The 21,905-nt window shown below is 36.2% G+C and overlaps 1 protein-coding gene across 4 annotated transcripts in view; it reads right to left on the bottom strand.

Annotated features, from left to right (window-relative positions):
* CUL2 (cullin 2) overlaps nt 1-21,905 on the bottom strand; it is a 101,910-nt gene that overhangs the window by 63,308 nt on the left and 16,697 nt on the right. For all 4 annotated transcript variants that reach the window (XM_019465115.2, XM_019465113.2, XM_019465114.2 and 1 more), the window contains 3 exons: nt 16,269-16,409; nt 6,328-6,430; nt 2,492-2,586 (listed from right to left, as the gene is read on the bottom strand). In XM_019465115.2, coding sequence (XP_019320660.1) covers nt 2,492-2,586; nt 6,328-6,430; nt 16,269-16,387 — 317 coding nt within the window. In that variant the 5' untranslated portion in view covers nt 16,388-16,409. The remainder of the gene's footprint in view (nt 1-2,491; nt 2,587-6,327; nt 6,431-16,268; nt 16,410-21,905) is intronic.

The raw sequence follows: 21,905 nt of genomic DNA, 5'->3' as shown, positions 1-21,905 counted from the left end.
GATCAGGGAGAAAGGACAACCCTAAGTGAAGGAAGAGTAACTGAGACTTTCGGCATTTATGCCTGGGTGTACAGTATTACTACCAATTAAAAATAGTAATACTGGGGACAGTATACTGGGGACAGTATATAAAAGATTACATGCTCAGTTTTGAAATCTGCAATACTACAATGTACCCACAGAATAACCTGGAGGTATAGACGGGTTAGGTAAAAATACTCCTCTGAAACCTAAGACCACCCGGGATATACAAATATTTTGGTGGTTAGTAATATGTAAGTTGTAGCTAAAACCAGAAGTAATTGAGATCATCCTAGAAAGAATGCAAAGTATAAGATAAAAGATGAGAAAAAATCTACCTAAATGACTAAAAGAGTGAATCTAGGATGAGACGAAGGTAGAATGAAGAAGTTGAATGGGTTTAATGTGACCAATCTGGGTTGGTATTAGCACAAATTTTTTTCCACTGAATGACCTTGAGCAAAATCATTTAACCTCTCTGAGTCTAGTCTCTTCAGCTGCAAATTTGGCAATATCAACTACCTCACATGGTTTATATACACACACATTTGTGTATATACAATATATATTTAATAAAAGTTCACTAATATTACCAATTTTTTATTAATATTACCATTAATTTAAATTACCAAATTAATTTTGGTAAACAGAGATGCAGATATAGGAGAACCTAGAAATCTAAGAAAAAATAGAAAAACAACTTAAATCTTTACCAAAATGTCTCAGCTCAAGAGGTATCCCACTGCACACAGCATACTGCACTGGCATATAGTCTTAAATACTCTCTCATGTTATCTATATACCAGTGGCCCAAGCTTCTCAGCAATAGCAAAGCATGCATGTGCTCTCAGTTTCATCCTCAAAATTCCTGTAATTCTCCTAATTTAGCTAGGGAATTCTTAAAGTTCTATTTATGCCTATCTCACTTTGGTGGATGAGGAAAAAAAAAAAAAAAACATGAAATGTCAAGATGTTTAATGTATGGCAAACACTGTTTTATAAAAGCCAAAGCCACAGTAAATCTTGTGCCTGTCAGCAATTGCTGGCTTCTGATTTTATTACACTTAGCTCTTCTAAGAAGATATAAAAGCTAATGGCTGTTGAAATAAGTTCCAGTTTCTAACAGAAGCAACTTACAGTAAGTAAACTCCAGTGTTGTTATAAAAGCCTACAGGAATATGAATCAGTGACAAAGGACTAACACGCCAAGCAAGAGAACCAAGCCCTGGCCTCAGTGTGCTACTCCAGCAATGCAGAGTGTAACTGTACAGATGATGTTTTGAGAATCAGCTTCACTCCTCGTCTTCTCCCCAATGAAAAACTAAGGCAGGGGTCCATCTCAGCCCATGCCACAATGCAGATGCCAAAATTATCACTGCCTCATCAGAGGCCACAACAATTTCAAGAGCAGACACCCTAATTCCAAGGGTGAAAGGCCTAGGTTACTTAATGCCACTATTCCTTATTTATCCAACATTCTTCAATAAATAGGTCTCTGCTTCATGTACCCAGAAATTTATTTCCATCGTCTATGTGAATAGGTTAGAGAGGATCAGTGTGGACTACCATAGGAACATGCAGGAATGACAGTTAACACAAAAGATCTACGCAGGAGACTAGGTAGAGCAAGGACGAGGGAAGTTCAGAGAGGAGAATGTGGAAAAACACAACAGGATTACTCATTCAGAGGGGCGCCTAGGTGGTTCAGTCGGTTAAGTGTCTGAATTCAGTTCAGGTCATGATCTCACAGTTTCTGAGTTCCAGCCCTGTGTCAGGTTCTGTGCTGACAGCTTGGAGCCTAGAGCCTGCTTATGATTCTGTCTCCTTCTCTCTCTCTGCCCCTTCAGTGCTCGCACTCTCTCTCTCAAAAATAAATAAACATTAAAAAAAAAAAAAAAAAAAGAATTAGTTCTAGAAAAGACTGGCTTCTAGAAAAGCCATTTAGATAGATATGACAGCATCAAGAAAGACAAAAATGTGAGAGACCATAGGGCATTAACACACTGTAGGTAATTCAATATGCCTATAGGATAGGGTAGAACTTCAAGAGAAAAACTGCTGAGTGCTTTGACAAAGAAGTGTTTCCACAAAACATAAAATACTGAATCCTAGAGTCCAAAAAGAGCATACTGGCAGGGAACACAGGCTTGGATTTACTCTGCTAAGCTTCATCCAAGCTGAAGTTCCACTTTGGAACTCTTGTCAAGATTTAGCACATAGAACTACAGAATTAAATACAGTTTTAGTTTTCAGAGAATAACTTTCCACACACTGCCTGGCTCCCATATTCTCCCATGACCCAGACTACATTTTCCCCATAGCAGACACAGTCCATATAGCAGGGAACACTTTAGCTCTGTTTATTTCTATGGGTAAGAGGTGATTCAAAAACCAAAAACCAAAACTCCTTCAATTACTGAATGCAGGCAATACTATTTATAGATTGTCAAGAGTTTCAAGGCATACTTACCTATACAAGCAGTCCATATAGTCTGCACCTTTGCTATACTCCTCCCAATACCTATGATACATAACAAGTACTTGCTCTTCAGACTCCAGAACTCTCTATATAAAGAAGAAATATACTTTTACTTGGAAAGCACTAATTATTTTCATTTGTAAGGTATGAAATTTATCAAAAATTAATGTTCTAAAATGACATAATTCTATTGTAAATTACATTTACAAATTACATTCTAATTTAACTACTTTTAAGAACACTGAAATGATCAGAAAAAAATGTGCCTTAGATAGGAAAATAAAGCATACATACTAAAGAGTAAACTGTTTCACTCTCTAAAGGGACAAAATGTAATGGTGTGAAGCTGTCTTCGGGCTAGAATATTTTATTAAGATCAGTTTATTTTTGTTTATTTTTTATTAAAAAAAATTTTTTTTAATGTTTATTTATTTTTGACAGAGAGAGAGAGCATGAGGGGCAGAGAGAGAGGGGGAAGACAGAGCATGCATAAGGGGCAGAGAGAGAGGGAGACACAGAATCAGAAGTAGGCTCCAGGCTCTGAGCTGTCAGCACAGAGCCCGACACGGGGCTCAAACTCACAGACTGCGAGATCATGACTTGAGCCAAAGTCAGATGCTCAACAGACTGAGCCACCCAGGCGCCCCTAAGATCAGTTTAAAGTAGGATGTAATTCTACTGCCATGTATTGTGTACTTCCTCAAATCCCTCACTTTTGATCATCCTGCTAGTTACATAAGTATATTATCACTCTGAATTATTCACTTATGTAAATAAGACTACTTATGAAAATTAACACCTTTTCTATATTCCCCAAATAAGCTGTTTTATATTTACTTAGTAGAAATCTATTATTTTTTGAAAAATGAAAATGAAACATTTAGTGTGAGGTCTAATTTTTAAAATAAATCTATTCTAACAGTAAAACTAGACTGAAATGATGTTCAAAAGATCTTAGGTTCTTTTATCTCAGTTCTTTTATTAACTGTCCATATGACATTAAGTAAGTCGACCTCAATTTCCATCTAATTAATTCTCTGATAAAATACTATGCTTTTAAACTTGGGATTTTAATAATTAAGGCTCAAGAGACACAAATAACCTATAAATAGTATTTTTTGCCTATTATATTAATAAATTAATTAAAAATAGCAACTGCTATTAATAATGCTAGAGAAAAGAGCACCCATAGGAACTGATACTGCTGGCTGAATAAATATAAGAACAATTTGTTACTGTAGGTCAAAACAATAAAAAATGTTCATGACCTATGACTCAATAATTCTATGTCTAGGAATTCATCCTATAAAAAACTCAGCTGCACAAAAATAATTTAGCTACAAGGATATTCACAGAAGCACTGTTTATAAAAACAAATTACATAAATTGGAAATAATCCATATGCCCAGCAGTATGAGAATATTTAAACAAATCATAGTACCTCCACACAATGAAAACTTTTACATCATTGCCAGGATTATAAAAGTTCATTTAATGACAAGAAAGAGACTTACATTATTATTAAAATCAAAAAGCAGATTATAGCTAAGCAAAATTAGTCAGAGAAAGACAAATACATATGACTTCACTTGTATGAGGACTTTAAGATACAAAACAGATGAACATAAGACAAGAAAAGCAAAAATAATATAAAAACAGGGGGACAAAACAATCGAGACTCTTAAATATAGAGAACAAACAGGGTTGCTGGAGGTGTTGTGGGAGGGGAGATGGGCTAAATGGGTAAGGGGCACTAAGGAATCTACTCCTGAAATCACTGTTGCACTATATGTTAAATAACTTGGATGTAAATTAAAAACTAAATAACTAGGAAAAAACCTGTATATGACTCAGTTTTCTAATAAAAAAATAAAGCAAAAGTATGCAAAAGACAAATATCAAGTTTTATATATATATATATTAATATATGCCAAAATAGATGTAGTTAATTCTGGAGGCATGAGTGATGTTTGGGTGATGATTTTCCTGTTTTTGCTTACCAGAATGTTCTAAATTATCTAAAACGGCAATGTAATGCTTTAGTAATTTAAAAAGTTCCCTCCCCCAACAAATCAAATTTTCTTCTCACAGGTAAAACTGCTTCTAATCTGTTGATTATGTTAATAATTTACTTTGTCATCAATAAATTAGCCAACTTCTTTTTTGTCACAGGATCTGAGAAAACATATGGTGTATAATTATATAAGTAATCTAAACTTTCCTAAAATTATTTCACAGTATCATTTTTAAATGCAATTATACCACTATTAATTTTGAAGTTTTTTTTAATGTTTATTTATTTATTTTGAGAGAGAAAGTAAGGGAGGGGCAGAGAGAGAGGGAGAGAGAATCCCACGGAAGCTCCGTGCTGACAGCCCCATTCAGGGCTCGATCCCATGAACAGTGAGATCATGACCTGGGCCGAAACCAAGAGTCGGATGCTTCAACAACTGAGCCACCCAGGTGCCCCTCCTAGCTTTAATAATTGTACCACTGCTATGCAAGACGTTAACCTTAAGAAAACTGGTAAAAAGGATACATGAATTCTGTATTATTTTTGCAACTTTTCTGTAAGTCTGAAAAGTATTTCAAAATAAAACATTTAAAGAAATGCAAACTATGCTAATATATAAAAGTACAAAATTGATAAATGCCTCATACAGGTAACAATCATGGTATAACCAAAGTTCACTAGATTATCATAGCAGAACTTCAAAACTTCACATACTAAACATTTTAAGAATAATTTAAAGTATGTTATTAAAATTGCTTTTATCAACTAACAAATGTACATATTAGAACACTAAAATGTATCTGCCATATATAATAAAAAGTAGAGCATTACCTCTAAAGGTTTTAAGGGAAACATCAAACAATCAATTATGCTCTGGGGTTATCACCACTTTAAAACATAACTGCACCTAGCCATGCCCAAGGTCAGACACCTTATTATATAGTGTTGTTTTATCTCCATTTTAAAGATAAAGAAACGGGGCGCCTAGGTGGTTCAGTTAGTTAAGCATCAAACTCTTGATATTGGCTCAGGTCATGATCTCATGGTTTGTGAGATTGAGCTCTGAGTTGGGGTCTACGCTGACAGCTTGGAGCTGCTTAGGATTCTCTATCTCTGCCCCTCCCCCTGCTCACATGCTCTCTCTCCCTCTCTCTCTCAAAATAAACTTTAAAGAGAAAAAAAACAAAGAAATTTCAATCCACAAGGTAGATTAAGTGAGTTGCCCATGGTCACATGGCTAATAAAAGGTCAAGTCCAGTTTATAGCCCCAACATGGAAATTCTTTTGTTCATACAAAGATCAAATCTGTGATGTTGCCCTTGTACATATGACATTACTAACTAAAGTAACTGGTCACAAGGACAGTCTCTATCATGCTTTTTAATTTATCATTTCCCTTTTTAGTTTTAGGCTTTTGTAAGACTTTATGTAGGATATGAAGAGGCAGCTAAAAGGTTGAAAATAATAGAGATTTACCAAGAGGTGGGAAGAATAAGAGAAAATTTGGTTCTAGTAAACACCATCCAGAGGACATAGAAGCAAATTTTAAAGTTGAGCAAACCTTGATTTGAAACCCCACTCTTTCAGTTACTAATTATACAATCTTGAATAACTAAACCTGATATCCTTTGGAGAATCTAATAACGTAATGCTTAACTCATAGATCTTAAATATATATAATCAGAAAAATGTTATTTAGGAAACAAAGCAAATAACCTTAATCTGATATAAATTCTGCACTGGAAAACAGTAAACTAGTCAAGTGACTACCCAGGTACAAACATATTTATATCATGTATGTATCACTCCTTACCTTGTGCAAATGCCGTACGTGATTTTCCAAAAAAATCTTAGTTTCTGTATAAAGTCTTTCTCCAAGGGGTTCAGGATAGGCCACACATAAAGCATAGATATCTCTAGTTAAGTTGTTAAGGTTTGCATATTCATTAGTGATATTATTTTAAAACAAAAGATTTAACTCAAGTTTGCCATTAAAAAGTGAAATATTTCAAGCAATTTAGGATTCTACAGATATAGAAAGAGTAAAATATATAGCCATGCTTACTTTAAAAAGCACTGAGTTATTCATTTACTCATTCGACAAATATTTCTTGAGAATTATTAGACAGCATTGTAAGGAAAATGGTTCTTCTCTAAGAGGTTAAAATTCAGAGTGGGTTCTGGGAAATCAAGTTACCCAGAAACCTACAAAATAAAGTTTATGTAAGAATGGACATAAGCATAATATCAACAAAAGGCTATAGAATATCATAAGAAGTAGATATGTATAAGCAATTCTGAGAAACAAAAGTTACAAAAATTACTAATGTGACACATTTTCCTACATCATAGTACTCATCAAAATACACTGCAACCGATACACTATCCTTCAGCATTTATTCCATTAGAAGAATTGTAATATGAATAGTAATATTAATCAATTAAGTTTTTGAATACCAACTAAGTACCCTGCTAGGTATCACAAATGGTAGATATATACTGTAGCAGAGTTTTTAATCCTGAGACAGAGGAAATGGGATCTGAATGAGACTTTAGCTTTACTAGCCAGTGATCTTGACCAAGTCTCTTAACCTTTCTGCACTGTCATTTCCTCATCTCTAAGGTAAGGGTAACAAACCGTCTCTTGATATCTCTTACAGAATCTTTGTAAAAACCAAATAAACTCATCAATGTTAACATGCTTCATAAACTGCATTACTGACCAGATGGTTAAGATAAAGAACACATGAAGCAATCTGGGAACAGCCTAACTGGAGATGCAGATAAAAACTGAAAATAAGGTTAATTATTTGGGATGGATTCAATTATTTAATATGCTTTTCTTATATTATAAGCAAAATTAATATAGTTAAAATAAGGATCCGGAAATATGGCAAAATAAAAATTATAGAGGTAGAGGGGACCTGGCTGTGACTCTTGATCTCAGGGTTGTGAGTTCAAGCCCCACATTGTGTGTAGATTAGTACTAAAAACAAAAAACAAAAAAACCTTAAAAAAAATTTCCATTATTAAAAAAATACAGAGGTAGGATGCAGGTTCTTCCTCTTCTATAGCCCCATAACATTTTACATATTCTTCTTATACAGAATTTATTTTTATATAATAGAAATTATTTATACCTTTTCCATCCGCACTAGCCTGTTCTTAATTATCTCTGTATTCCCAGCCTCAAGGCACAATTCCTGGCACATTATAGGCATTTATTAAACACTTGGTGATGGAAGGAAGATAGGGAATCAGTATCACATGCTCTGCCTATTTACCTAGTAGCCTTACTCCAGAAAGAATAAGCAGCCCTCTCCACATGAGGTCACTGACAGGTAGACTTTGGTCAGACTTTCCCAGGTTCCTTCTAAATCCTTTTATTTTTAATTACAATTAGTAATTGATAAAATATTTTCATGTATATATGTACATATTTCTTCGGTATGCTATTATACTAAACATAAACAAAAAATGTTTACAGCAAAAAAGAGAAGCAAAAATATCCATATAGTGCAATACTGCTGCACCAGATTTTTTTGTAGAAAAAAGTACAGTATGAAACAAACTATTACAATTTTATTTTTTTATTTTTGTTTTAATGTTTATTTATTTTTGAGAGAGAAGGGACAGAGTGTGAGCAGGCAGCACAGAGCCCCACGTGGGGCTTGAACTCATGAACCATGAGATCATGACCTGAGGTAAAGTCAACACTTAACCAACTCAGCCACCCAGGCACCCCTTACGATTATTTTAAATCAACTTAGATACAATGAAAATTTAAAAAATAGAAGATTAAATATAATAGTATATAAGAACTACTTACCAACAGCAACAAAAATATATTAACCTATATTACAAAAAAAGTAGAAATTTTAACATGCATCGCCTAAGAAAGAATTTAGAAATTTATTTCTATATAAATTTATTTCTATATAAATATAAAATTTATACCTAAATTTGTAAAAATTTAGAAATTTTACAGAAAATTGATAGTAGTGTGGGGAGAGAAGAAGAAGAAAGGTATAAATACAGAAGAAAGCTGCCCTAAAATAATGTATTAGATGAGCTCCTGGATCCAGCTTGGAGCCCCTCTAGGTTTGTTATAAATTCCGTGGGGAAAAAAAGAAGTCCTAGTTCACTACATAATTTAAATCTCTAATAGTTTTGTGGTTTTTTACCATAGAGATTTATATTCAGTCTCAATTAGTTATCTCAATCTTACCCTAGTAAAATCAGATATAAAAGTGTTGTCAGAATTAAACGTATTAGAAGTGAGGAGAGGGGCGCCTGGGCAGCTCAGTCAGTTAAGTGTCCGACTTCAGCTCAGGTCATGATCTCATGGTTTGTGGGTTTGAGCCCCACATGGGGCTTTGGGCTGACAGCTTGGAGCCTGGAGCCTGGAGCCTGGAGCCTGGAGCCTGGAGCCTGGAGCCTGCTTTGGGTTCTGTGCCTCCCTCTCTCTGCCCCTCCCCAACTTGTGCTCTGTCTCTCTCTAGGTCTCTCAAAAATAAATAAATGTAAAAAAAAAAAAAAAATTAAAAAAAAAAAGTGAGGAGAGTGGTTACTTCTACTGACTGAGGGGGTAAGAAAGGGTGCTCTGGGATGCTAGGAGTGTTCTATTTATTGGGTCCATGGGTATGTTTATGTTATGAAAATTCACCTGTGCATTAATGAGTCAGTGTATACTACACTTAAATTTAAATTTAATTTTTTAAAAAAGACTAAATTTAGCCAGGATCCAGATCAACAATTCTTTTAGCAGAGATATGGTATATTTAAGATCTTTTAAGTTCTGAATACCTACTTCAAGAAATTTCATCCATATTTGCTCTCTTCTTCCTGAAGCCATATATACACTTAATTCTAGAATACACAACTTACTTGATACTGAAAAATTAACATGATTCAATACCTTAATTTCAGCATGATATGCTAATTATGTGCCCAAATGATTTCTATCACCAAAATTAGTATCTCAATTTATCCACCACATGTACATGTAAACAAAATTGATTAAAAGGACTTTCCACTTAGGGTAAAAGGATCTGTGCAGGGCAGGAAATACATGGAAACTATTTCAACCCATATACAGGACTTATATACTGTTTGACATCTTCAGTGAGAATGTACTTTTGCATTTTTCTTTTTTTTTTTTTTAATGGTATCTCTGTGCTTTTTGGGTTTGTACTTTTTTTTAATTTTTAAATGTTTATTTATTTTTAAGAGAGAAAGACAGCTTGAGTGAAGGAGGGGCAGAGAGAGGGAGACACAGAATCTGAAGCAGGCTCCAGGCTCCAAGCTGTCACCACAGAGCCCAACGTGGGGCTCAAACCCACAAACCACAAGATCACAACCTGAGCTGAAGTTGGATGCTTAACTGACTGAGCCACCCAGGTAATCCCTACTCTTGTATTTCTTTTTAATGGCGTCCACCTTGATAAATCTTTTAATTGGTTATCTCATCATAGTTTGGGGTCTCAGTTAACCACTGTATCATGTCACTTAACTGTCTAAAATATATTCCTAAATGTTATTTTTCTCTAACCTACTGAAATATCTAACCACCCTGAAAATGGTTAGGCCTTAGGAAGAGCACCCAACTCTCTACCACTCAATTGTGATTTGGTTATAGACAAGGCACTTTTAAAAGACAAAAAAATGGGAAATAACTGGAGGTCAGATTTAAACATTGTCTTTTCCAAAGTTCTTTTCCTCAAGTTACTCCTTAGTAATCCAGGATATAAAAATCCCTCTATTATGAACTTTCCACTTATAAATTCACACCGTCAAAAAACAAAACTGTAGGGGTGCCTGGGTGACTCAGTCAGTTAAGTATCTGACTCCTTTTTTTTTTTTTTAATCTTTGAGAGAGAGAGAAAGATTGAGAGAGAGAGAGAGACAGAGAGAGAGAGAGAGAGAGAGAGAGAGAACAAGAGTGGGGAAGGGCAGAGATAGACAGGGAGACAGAGAATCCCAAGCAGGCTCCATGCTGTCAGTGCAGAGCCGGACTTGGGGCTTGAACCCACCAACTGCAAGATTCCAACCTGAACCAAAATCAAGAGTCAGTCGGCTTCTGACTCTTGATACTGCCTCAGGTCGTGATTTCACAGGTGAGATCAAGCCCTGGGAAGGTCTCTGCACTGAGCATGCAGCCTGCCTGGGATTCTCTCTCCCTCTCTCTCAGCCCCTCCCCAGTTCAAATGTGTGCATATGCATGCGCATACTCTCTCTCAAATAAATAAACATTAATTTTTTTAAAAAAAAAAAAAGCACACAACTGTTCCAGAGGAAAAGTTCTGAACGCTGCTACAACCAAAAGACAGTGCTGACCAGCAGCAAAACTATTTTAGTTCATTTTCTCTATTAAAAGGTGCTTCCTATGCTTGGGTTTAATTTTGAATTTTAACACTATTAATTCTGTTGTGCCGTGGGTCAAAAACAATGAGTTCTACAATGGGAATGAAAGTAAAGATCATCCAAAGCAGCAAGACACACACCATCAACCATTTTCTAAGAAAGAAGGAACACTGTATTATTACTTTTGGGGTCTTGACACTGGGCTGCAAAATCCACCTTCCTTTACTCTGCCTCTCCTTCCCCTGAACTATCACTATCCCTGTCTTGTCTTTTTCTGTCTGGGCTCTTGCCTCCACTTCCCCCACCCCACGGCCCTCATCCTGTGTGTCCTGGTCCTGCTGAGGGCCACTGCAGGTGACTCTCATGAGAGACAAGAAAAAGAGGGGCACCTGGCTAGCTCATTCGGTGGACCATGCAACTCTTGATCTTGGGGATTACTTAAAAATAAAATCTTTAAAAAAAAAATTAGGGGCGCCTGGGTGGCTCAGTCGGTTAAGCGTCCGACTTCAGCTCAGGTCACGATCTCGCGGTCCGTGAGTTCGAGCCCCGCGTCAGGCTCTGGGCTGACGGCTCAGAGTCTGGAGCCTGCTTCTGATTCTGTGTCTCCCTCTCTCTCTGCCCCTTCCCCATTCATGCTCTGTCTCTCTCTGTCTCAAAAATAAATTAAAAAAACGTTAAAAAAAAATTAAAAAAAAATTAAATGGCAAAACACCTGGGTGGCTTAGTTGGTTATGCATCCTACTCTTGGTTTCGGTTCAGGTCATGATCTCACAGTTCATGGGTTCGAGCCCAGCTACTTGCATGGAGCCTGCTTGGGGATTTTCTCTCCCACTCTCTCTGCCCCTGTTCACTCAGTCTCTCTCTCAAAATAAACAAACATAAAAAAAAAAATTAAAAAGAAAGAAGAAAAAGGGAAAAAAGTGAAGACAGAAAACCAAACCCTGGTGAAAAAAATAGTTACAGAGAGGGAGGGAGGCAAACCATAAGTGACTCTTAAATACAGAGAACAAACTGAGGGTTGATGGGGGGGCAGGGAGTGAGGGAGAGGGGAAAACAGGTGATGGGCACTGAGGAGGACACTTGCTGGGATGAGCACTGGGTGTTGCATGTAAGCGATGAATCATGGGAATCTACCCCCAAACCCAAAAGCACACTGTATACACTCTGTTAGCCAACTTGACAATAAATTATATTTTAAAAAAAGAAAAGAAAAAAAGAAAACCAAGCCCAAGGAAGAGAAGTACAATGGGTTCTCATTATGAAGATATAGCTTGCAGATTTGTAAAGATGTGCTTTTAAGTTATTTATATTACATATAATAGGAAACAAACTTTAAACAATGCTGGTTTAGTTTTTTTTTAAAAAAAAGGTAAAGATGATCTGAAAATTGAAAATGGTACAATGACCAAAACAGTAGCGGCAATAAAAGATAAAGATCTTCTTTATTGACATTTCTGAAGAGGAAGAAAAAACACACAACATGTAAAAGATGCAGTATCTATGAAATCATCTACTAGCAAGCATGGATATAAAATTATTGGTTAAATGGAAAAATTTTAAGTGTAACTACAGAATCACAATAACTGAATTATTGATTCACAATAACTGAATTAGTCTGATTTAATTTGGAATAGAGTGAAAATGTTACTGATGCTTCAAGCAGAGACAACTACAGATAAAACCTTTTCCAATCTGTACAATCTAAGAATGATGGGCTACTAAGTGCCAAGGTTAGTAAGAAGTTCTCCTAAAATTTTTGTCAGGATCGTCAAGGATGGAGACGACCTACTTCAATATTTTTCAATGTAGTCAAACCTGGTCTGTGTTGGAAAACATGCCTGACAGAATATATATTAGAGGGGGCGCTTGATTGGCTCAGTCAGTTAAGCATCGAACTTCGGCTCAGGTCATGATCTCATGGTTCGTGAGTTTGAGCCCCACATCAGGCTCTGTGATGACAGCTCAGAGCCTAGAGCCTGCTCCAGATTCTGTGTCTCCCTCTCTCTCTGCCTTTCCCTGGTTGTGCGCTCTCTCTCTCAAAAATGAATATTAAAAAAATTTTTTAAAAAAGAGTATAAGGGGACTTGAGCATTTTACCTCCGCATTCTATCCTACAGTATCAGTAAAGCATCTTATCACATCAGTAAGCCACAACATTCTCAACTGTAAAATGGGGCTAGTAATGCATATTTCACAATATCACTGGTAACAAATTAACTGCATACATATACATGTTGAAAGAAAAAATTACGACACACAAAAAAAATGTACCACAGTATGATTCCATTTATATATATAAAGTTCCAAACACAGAAATAACCAATAATTGTTAGGGCTGTATATATAAGCAGTTATACTATTAACAAACAACAACAACAAGGAAACAACAGTTGCAAAACTCAGAATAGTAGTTACTTCCAAGGTAAAGGAGTGGAATCGTGAACCAAGACAGACCTGTAAGTAGGGGGGAGAATTGGATTCTGGCAGTGTTCTAGTTCTTAACCTGTGCAGTTATTATGCGGGTGTTTGCTTTATAATTATCTGTTCAATCCCACGTGTACATCTTAGGAATTTTTTAACACATGTACCAGTTAACCCTTGAACAACATGCGAGTGAGGCCCGCCAAGCTCCTCAGAAAAAAAAACACGTATAAATTTTCATTTCCCCAAAACTAAGCTAATACCCTACTGTTGACTTTGCCTCAAGTGAAACATAAACAGTTGGTTAACACATATACTGTATTTTATATGTATTAGATACTGTATTCTTACATAAAGTAAGCTAAAAACAATCTTATTAAAATTGCCAAGAAGAGAAAATACATTTACAATACTATACTGTATTTATTTAAAAAAAGAAATTTATAAGTGGATACACAGAGTCCAAACTTGTGCTCTTCAAGGGTCAACTGCTTCAGATTCTGTGTCTCCCTCTCTCTGCCCCTCCCCCACTCATTTTCTCTCCCTCTCTCTCTCTCTCAAAAAAATAAACATTAAAAAAATTTTTTTTTTAAATCACGTACTATCACACATAGTGATACACAATTTGGGGGAGGCTTTCCATTTTCAAAAGATTAAAGTTTTATAGCCTCTAAAATTTATACCTAAGAAATCTGAGGGTCAGAAGTCACCTCATATTCTTAAGCAAAAATAATAGGGAAAAGGTGAGAATTTTACTTCAAAACAATTAGTAACACAGTCCTTTATTTTCCAAAATAAAATTTAAAGTAAGAAATTCCATTCTTAACTTTACCATTTCTGCAGCTTTCTGTAAAGGGAGGAGAAGAAAATTCACACACAGGTCAAGAATAACTGGATGAATCACACAATAAACATCTTAGAAATAATAATGACTGGACGGGCACTTTCCAGAGAAGTTGGGTATTTCTAAGACCAACTCCTTTCTCTGTTCATTATTTTAGTTGAAACAGCCCTAAAACTACCTATGTACTCATCTAATGAAATCTCATTAACACCCAAGTGGCCTTTAACACTTGGTCCATTTTATTAAGATCCTACGCAAAAAAGAAAAAAAAAAGATTCCTACCCAAAACCAATCCATGATGTTCTACGAAAAAATTAATTCAATAATAAGTTCTTCAAAGGCAGAATCTATATCAATTATCCTCTAGATACACTGGCAAGCATAGGAATTAGATGCTGAAAATCTCATATTCAAGTCTGTGCTCATTCAGTTACTACCTGCATGAGTCTGGGCAAGTCCTTTAATCTCTGAATATCAATTTCCTCATCTGTTACATAAAGACAATAATTATATCCGCCCCACAATCTGACAGTCTTGAGGTACCAAGTAATATAAAAACATCTTTGCAAACTATGAAAGCTCCCAGGAACATTACCATCATTTTATTTATCTTAGTGCCTAGAACATAGGTAGCCTAACAAATGTTTCTTACTAACGACTACAACTGTAATGAAAGAAATGGTTTGCTACTGGTCTAAAAGAACTTCGCTGTTCTTGTATCAATATTCAGCTTAATATAAAAACCGAGTTAGGCATTGAGAACAAGTTGAATCACTGTTATAAAATCCAAGCTTTTCTAAAGAATGTATGCCTACATAGAGAGGGTAGCCACCCCTTAGACCCAGAAGACGGCTAGAGAGGGCAGCATAGAGTTTGAGAGAACTCTGAACCTCCACACACATTCTGGTTAATACCTTCACATTTCAATTTCCCTTTCTGGGGAAAGAATCTGGTTTTTACAGTATCCACCCAGTCGTCAAGGCCTCCTTCAGGGCCCTGGGTTACTGCCATGCCATTTGGACCCAGAGACAACCAGATCTCAACCCGATCCCTTTTCTTTACCCTGAGACATGACATGTGTGGGGTTTCCTACGGTAAAAGACTGAAGCAGTTCAGGAGTCTGACAGTAAATATGTTCCAAAGTACATATGCTGCCCCCATGCTCACCCAGCCTTGGGCCCTGGAAGACACTGCGTACAGTTGGTGAGACTGCCATCCATAGCTTTGCCCCAGATACCCAGATGCCAAGGGTTCCTAGAGACCCCTTTAACTTTCCAAATACCAAGAAGCTGCAGTATTTTAATATTTTAGAGTTTTTTCTTGGTGCCAGAGTTCATACCCCAAGTGCTGGGGTAGAATAGTAATTTTATATATATTTGTAAGTAATATATATTATGTATATATTTTAAAAAAGAAAAAAGATAGCTGTCATGTAGGAATGCAGGACATCAGGGTTCAGATTGTTCTAGGGAAACCACAAATTTGTATTTTCATATAAAACTGCTAATTCATAAATGTAAACAAACCAATTAAGAAACATATTTCTAACTGTCAAGTCATTAAACTTGCCATTCACTACCTAGAACACTCTTCTCCCAGGTATCTGTATGACTTGCTCCCTCACTTTAGTCTAGTTCAAATATCACCATCCTCAGAGAGGCCTTCCAAGACTATCCCATCTAAAAGAGCTGCCATACTCTAATCACTCTCCATGGCCTTACCCTGCTTGATTTTTCTCCACAACATTTATTACTACCTATTAGTAGAAGCACTGGCATTAGATTATTTTAATACCTGTTTATTGTCTGTTTCCCCTAGTAGAGTGAAGGGAAAGTGGTTTGTGTTTTACAACTGTGTTCCCAAAGTCTCAAGCATACCTGCCATATACATAAGTGCTCAATAAGTATTTGTTACATGAAATGTTATCAGATTGCTGACTGCCTCATACAGGTGGTGAACTTAGAAATGTAAACAATACATTTGAAAGTAATCACAAAAGCATAAACCTATTCTCACTTTTCAACAAGTTTGTCAATTTTAGGACATTTATCAACGTTCACTGATACATTTATTGATACAATATCACCATCAATACAAGAACATTTATCAATGCCACTAAAGGATACGAGAAGCGATCGTTCCATGTTGCTCTTTCAACGTATTCCAACATGACAACAGCTTTGATTGTCGTTAAAAGTTTGTTCCATGTCTCATCAAAATCTACTACTCTTGGTTTCAAAGACATTGTGCAAGTTTAGTGTTGAAATCTGTTAATTAAAAACAATAGTAATGTTAGCATGAATTCTACAGACAAGTTAATTGTTTTCAAAGCATCGCATAATTCAAGAGCATGATAGACAAAAGAGAGGAGAACCTAGCACATAGTAAAAAGACAATAAACACTGGCTACTATCTTTTCATGACTACCCAGATGAGGAATTACATAGAATATTTACATTCATTACAAACTCTGGGAAATGGAAAGCTTTTACTACAAACTGTTTATGACCAAGAATGTTGTTCCAAAGATTTAGAAGCCTCACTTAATGTGTTGAAGAAAAAAAGGCTGGACTGTATTAGCCAAAATGCCAACTCCTCATGAGAAACTCATCATGAGAAATATGCAAGAGACACTTAATAAAAATGTTTTGGCTCCAAATCCTCGTATGTGCTTCTTAAACTGGGGAACGAGGTAGTATGTGGGGGAATATGAGAAGACACAAGAAAGTAAAAGGGTTTATTTTCCCAGAGCACTAGTTTAGGCAAAAGATTAGGGGAGGAAATTTACATTTCTATCAAAACAAATGAATTGTAGAGTAGAACGCAAAATTTATATGAACTTAAAGATTTTTTTAAAAATGTATAGATTTCAAAGACTAGCAGGGCCGCAGCAGAGAGCTGAGGCTCCATCTTAGACTCTCGGAGTATCCAGTCCCATTCTCCTAATGAAAGCACAGCTCTAGCATGGAACCTCTGGTTCAGGTGACCCTGACCTGCCTAGCAGCAAGCTAAAAGATTCCTTTTGCCTAACAGACAAGCTATACTCTACAAGTTAGCTGGTTTCTATAACAGAAGGATCCTAAGGTTAGCTGGCTCAAGTGCTAGATTCCAAACACTTCTCAATATCATATCAGAAAAACAATTAAAAGAGACCTCTTTTAAAGTTAAATTTAATTGCTGAAGGGAATACTTTTCTGACATGTGTTTTAACACACTCCCCAAAGTTTTCCATTATGACTGGAACTGTGAACACCAAGCTAGTCTGTAGGCAAGGGCCAACTAAGGAGGAAACCCTTTCTCTTATCTCCTACTGTGGGAGTAGGAAATCAATGGGGAGGAGGGAAAGAAGCATAAAGAAAAGGAAGAGAAGACAAGGGGAGGAAAGTAGGTACACAACCGGAGATAGCCCTAAGCCCTTCTTACACTTCTGTTCTGAGAAGAATCCAAGGAGTCCAAGAGACTTCGAGGAAGAGAAAGAAAAGGAATCAGAAAGAAACCAAACAAAATTCAAGAGGATATGTCACACTGAATCAACATACCAAAGACTAACCACTGGGCTTTATTTAAACTTCTGGTACTAACCAGAATGGATAAGCAGTAATCTGTGAGAGTGAGAGGGAGGGAGGGAGGGAGGGAGGGAGTGTGTGTGTGTGTGTGTGTGTGTGTGTGTGTGCGCGCGCGCGCGCGCGCGCTCGCGAGCGTGTGCTGGGAAGGGGTAGGGGAGAAATGGGAGGGCGGGGAGAACCTAAATCTCTAGCTTTACATCAGGGAATTAACCTTAACTCCTTGCCACTCTTATTTACCACATCCTATCCGACTGTGTTCCTGAATATTTCTTAAATCCATCCATTCCTGTGTAACCCTATAAATGCTCTGGGATCAGAGCCTTACCAACTCTAGTTTGTATTAAAATTTCATTCACCAAATAAATAATAACTTAATATTTATATGGTACTTACTATGAGCCAAGCACTACTCCAAGTGCTTTACATAAACTCATTCAATTCTCCGAATCATCTGATTAGGTAGGTCCAACTCTTTCCTCCATTTTCCAGATAAGAAAAGTGAGTCAGGGTGATTAAGGCTAAGAAACCCACTTAAGGTCACAGCACTACTTAATGGTGGCATCAGGAGGATCCAGACCTGTGTTGGATCCCATGCTCTTAACTGCTATATGCAACTATACTGCCTAACTAGCATCTTTGGTGAATACTTAAGTACTTGCCAGGTACCATTCTAGCCTCTGAGTATATACAGTGGTCAATAAATAAAATTCATGACCTTCAGGGCACCTGGATGGCTCAGTTGAGTTGGGCGTCTGACTTAGGCTCAGGTCATGATTTCATGGTCTGTGCTGACAGCTCAGATGTGGAGCCTGCTTCAGATTCTGTGTCTCCCTCTCTCTCTGCCCCATCCCCACTTGCGCACGCACATGCGCATGTGCTCTCTCTCACAAAAATAAACATTAAAAAAAATTTAAATTCATGACCTTCAAGGTCAGAATCTCAGAACTGACACTCAAAGACAAATTACCTACCTAAACCAAAAAGTTGACGTCACTCTTGTACTTACAGCCGCTTGATATTTCCCACTATAGATAGCACTAAGTTTAAGCTCATTGACAACATGATTCTATGATTTGACCTTAGACTAAAGCCTCTCTCCAGGTTCCTCTTCTCATGGGACTCCCTTCCTTAACATCACAATCCAGTAATTTCTCTCTGCTTAGAGGTCACTGAACACAACAGGCTGATTCATATAACCAGCCTTTACATTTTGTTTTATATACCTAAAATTCTTTTTCTTCCTCCCTCCTACCCATTCACCTAACTCCTACTGACACTATATAGCCTTGGTTCAGTATATCTGCCTTTAAAAAACTTTCTTGGGCCCATTTAAACTAGGTTAGGTGCCCTATCTTACGTATTACATGAGAATTCTATGCTTATTTCTATTAGAGCATTAACCAACCTGAACTGTAATTACCTGAGTATTTCCTGAGGGTAGGGCCTATTTTGCAACTATATATCAAAAAGTTGTCAGTGTTCCCTTCATAACAGTTTTCTTCCCTTATAAAAATGGGATATACTATCCACTGCTTGTAAATTATTTTAATGGTTGCATAGATTGCCTTTTAGCTTCATTCAAGTTTTGATTCAAATGAATCATAGTGCCATTGACTTCTCTTCTGAGGCCAACAGATTTATGGTAAAGTGGGATCATGTGCAGTGATAATCCATACTTAGAGGTCAAGGTGAAAAAAACACCAGCCTAGTCAAACATACTAGAAATTCATGAACCAATAGCTGAAAGTATGCTAAAACTGTCTACTAAATTCTCTGCTTGTACAATAGAAAGTTCACATAACTAAAAAAAAATCTAAGTTCTTTTATCTAAATTGCTTACATGATAATTTATTCATTAAGAACTTATGTAAGAATACTATAGAGCAAATAAAGAAACAGGGCCACAATCACTGCACTATTCTCCTACATCTTCCAAGCTGTCTGGTAACTCATAAAAACAAGTAAGAGTCTTCTTCATCCCTGTGCTCTACTAGGGACCACACCAAGGTCCTATGCCTGACAGCCTGCCAGGACCATTTCCATCCCCACTCAGATTATGTCCCACTGAGTATCCACAAAGTTCAAGTGTCACATTACCACTTTAGCTTTCTTCTGAGTTCCACTCATGCAATGTTAGGATTTGCAACACTTAGGCAGTACATAGGTACCATGCCTAAGGCCCAGGAGTATTATGAGCCCTAAAAACAAATCACAGGCTCCAAATAAAAAAACAAAAAAAAAAAAACAAAAAAAAACAAAAAAAATTCATGTGTCATTTTATTTCCAAATAACATCATCACTATTAATTATAGTATCTGTAAACTTTTCATTGCATTTGAAAACAACTTATAGACTAGATTTTCTCAGAGAACCACTTCTTAATATGTATTATCAATAGTAAATTTGGGGCGCCTGGGTGGCTCAGTCGGTTAAGCGGCCAACTTCAGCTCAGGTCATGATCTCGCGATCCGTGAGTTCGAGACCCGCGTCAGGCTCTGTGCTGACAGCTCAGAGCCTGGAGCCTGTTTCAGATTCTGTGTCTCCCTCTCTCTGACCCTTCCCCATTCATGCTCTGTCTCTCTCTGTCTCAAAAATAAATAAACGTTAAAAAAAAATTAAAAAAAAAATAGTAAATTAAATAATTACAAAAATTATTTACATAATTATAGTTATATGATCCAGAAATTCGACTCCTACATATATACCCAAAAGAAAACATGGCCACACAAAAACTTGTACACATATGTTCACAGCAACATTATTCATAAAGGCAGAAATTCATAATTATTCATAACTCAAATATCTATCAACACTTAAATGGATAAAATACATTATATATATAAAATGGATCATTCTTCCTCAATACAAGAAAAAGAAGTATTGATAGATGTTACAAAATGGATTAACCTCAAAACCATTATACTAAGAGAATGAAGTTCGTCATAAAGGCAGTCTTCAGAATGCCTTCTATGCTATGTACGTTATATATTCAAGCATTACTAACCTTCAACCTGCAAGTCAGCAAATCCAGACTGTAGGAAACTACTGGATAATCAGATTTCTTCAATAAACTATGCACACAGATAAGAGAGAAGAGAAAAAGAGAGAGGGAGAGATATACGGAGGGGGAATTTAACTAAGACTAAAAAGCACATTAATCAATCACAGTATGAATGACTTTGTTTGGGTGCAGATTTGAGGTCTTTTACATTAAATTATGATACCCCTGGAAACTTAGACAATGATGGGATATCTGATGACCTTAAAAAATTATTTTTTATAGTTTTTATAATGATAATTTGTTTTAATGAAAGTCCTTATCCATTAGGGTCATATTCCAAAATATGTATGAATGTAATGAAATTCTGAGATATGCTTCAAAATTAATAGCTTGCTTATGAATAATTGTTGAGAATGAGTGACAAGTACCTGAGGGTTTATTTTACTATTTTTTTGGTATATATTTGCAATTTTCCAAAGGAAAAAGGTAAAAATCCTCCTCCTCAACAGCATTAATAGTTTCATAAACATGGGGTAGGGGAGCACATAAAAGAAATAAGAATACTTAAAAAAGAAAAAAGATATTAATCTAAGTGGTCCAACATGCAATCAGTATGTATCTAAGAAAATCAGAATGAGAGGCAATCATCAGAGAAAAAAATATCCTAGAATGAAGAACATGAGTTTTCCATCTAAAAAAGATCAACACAATACCCAGAATATTTAGTTTTAAAAATAAACAAGAGGCACCTCTCTTTGACATATTAAAAGACTGGGGATGAAGAAAAGATTCCAAAAGTTTTCAGAAAAGAAGAACAGGTTACAACAAACCCTGAGTTGGAAAGTCTTTAGATTTATTGATAGCAACGCTGGAAGCTGGAAAGTAATATAAAGCAATGTTTTCAAAATTCTCAGGGAAAATAAACTAACCACCTAGGATTCTCTGTCAAGAGTGATATCAATTTACTTCCCATCCAGTCTCTTTTTGTAGGAAAATAAAAAATATATTCTATCAGGAGGAAATGAAACAAACAAAAAAAAAGACTTGGGATCCCAGAAAGAGAGGGATCTAACAAAGGAGAAAGGAACAGGAATTTTTCAGAATAGCACCTATGCAGATTTTAAAAACAATCTGCCCAGGGGCACCTAGGTGACTCAGTTGGTTAAGCCTCCCACTTTGGCTCAGGTCATGGTTCA

The sequence above is a fragment of the Panthera pardus genome, unplaced genomic scaffold (assembly GCF_024362965.1).
Source record: "Panthera pardus isolate Hobbes unplaced genomic scaffold, ASM2436296v1 HiC_scaffold_6, whole genome shotgun sequence".
Taxonomy (NCBI): Eukaryota; Metazoa; Chordata; class Mammalia; order Carnivora; family Felidae; genus Panthera; species Panthera pardus.
The sequence above is the reverse complement of the archived record's forward strand: the minus strand, read 5'-3'. Positions and strand labels throughout refer to the sequence as shown.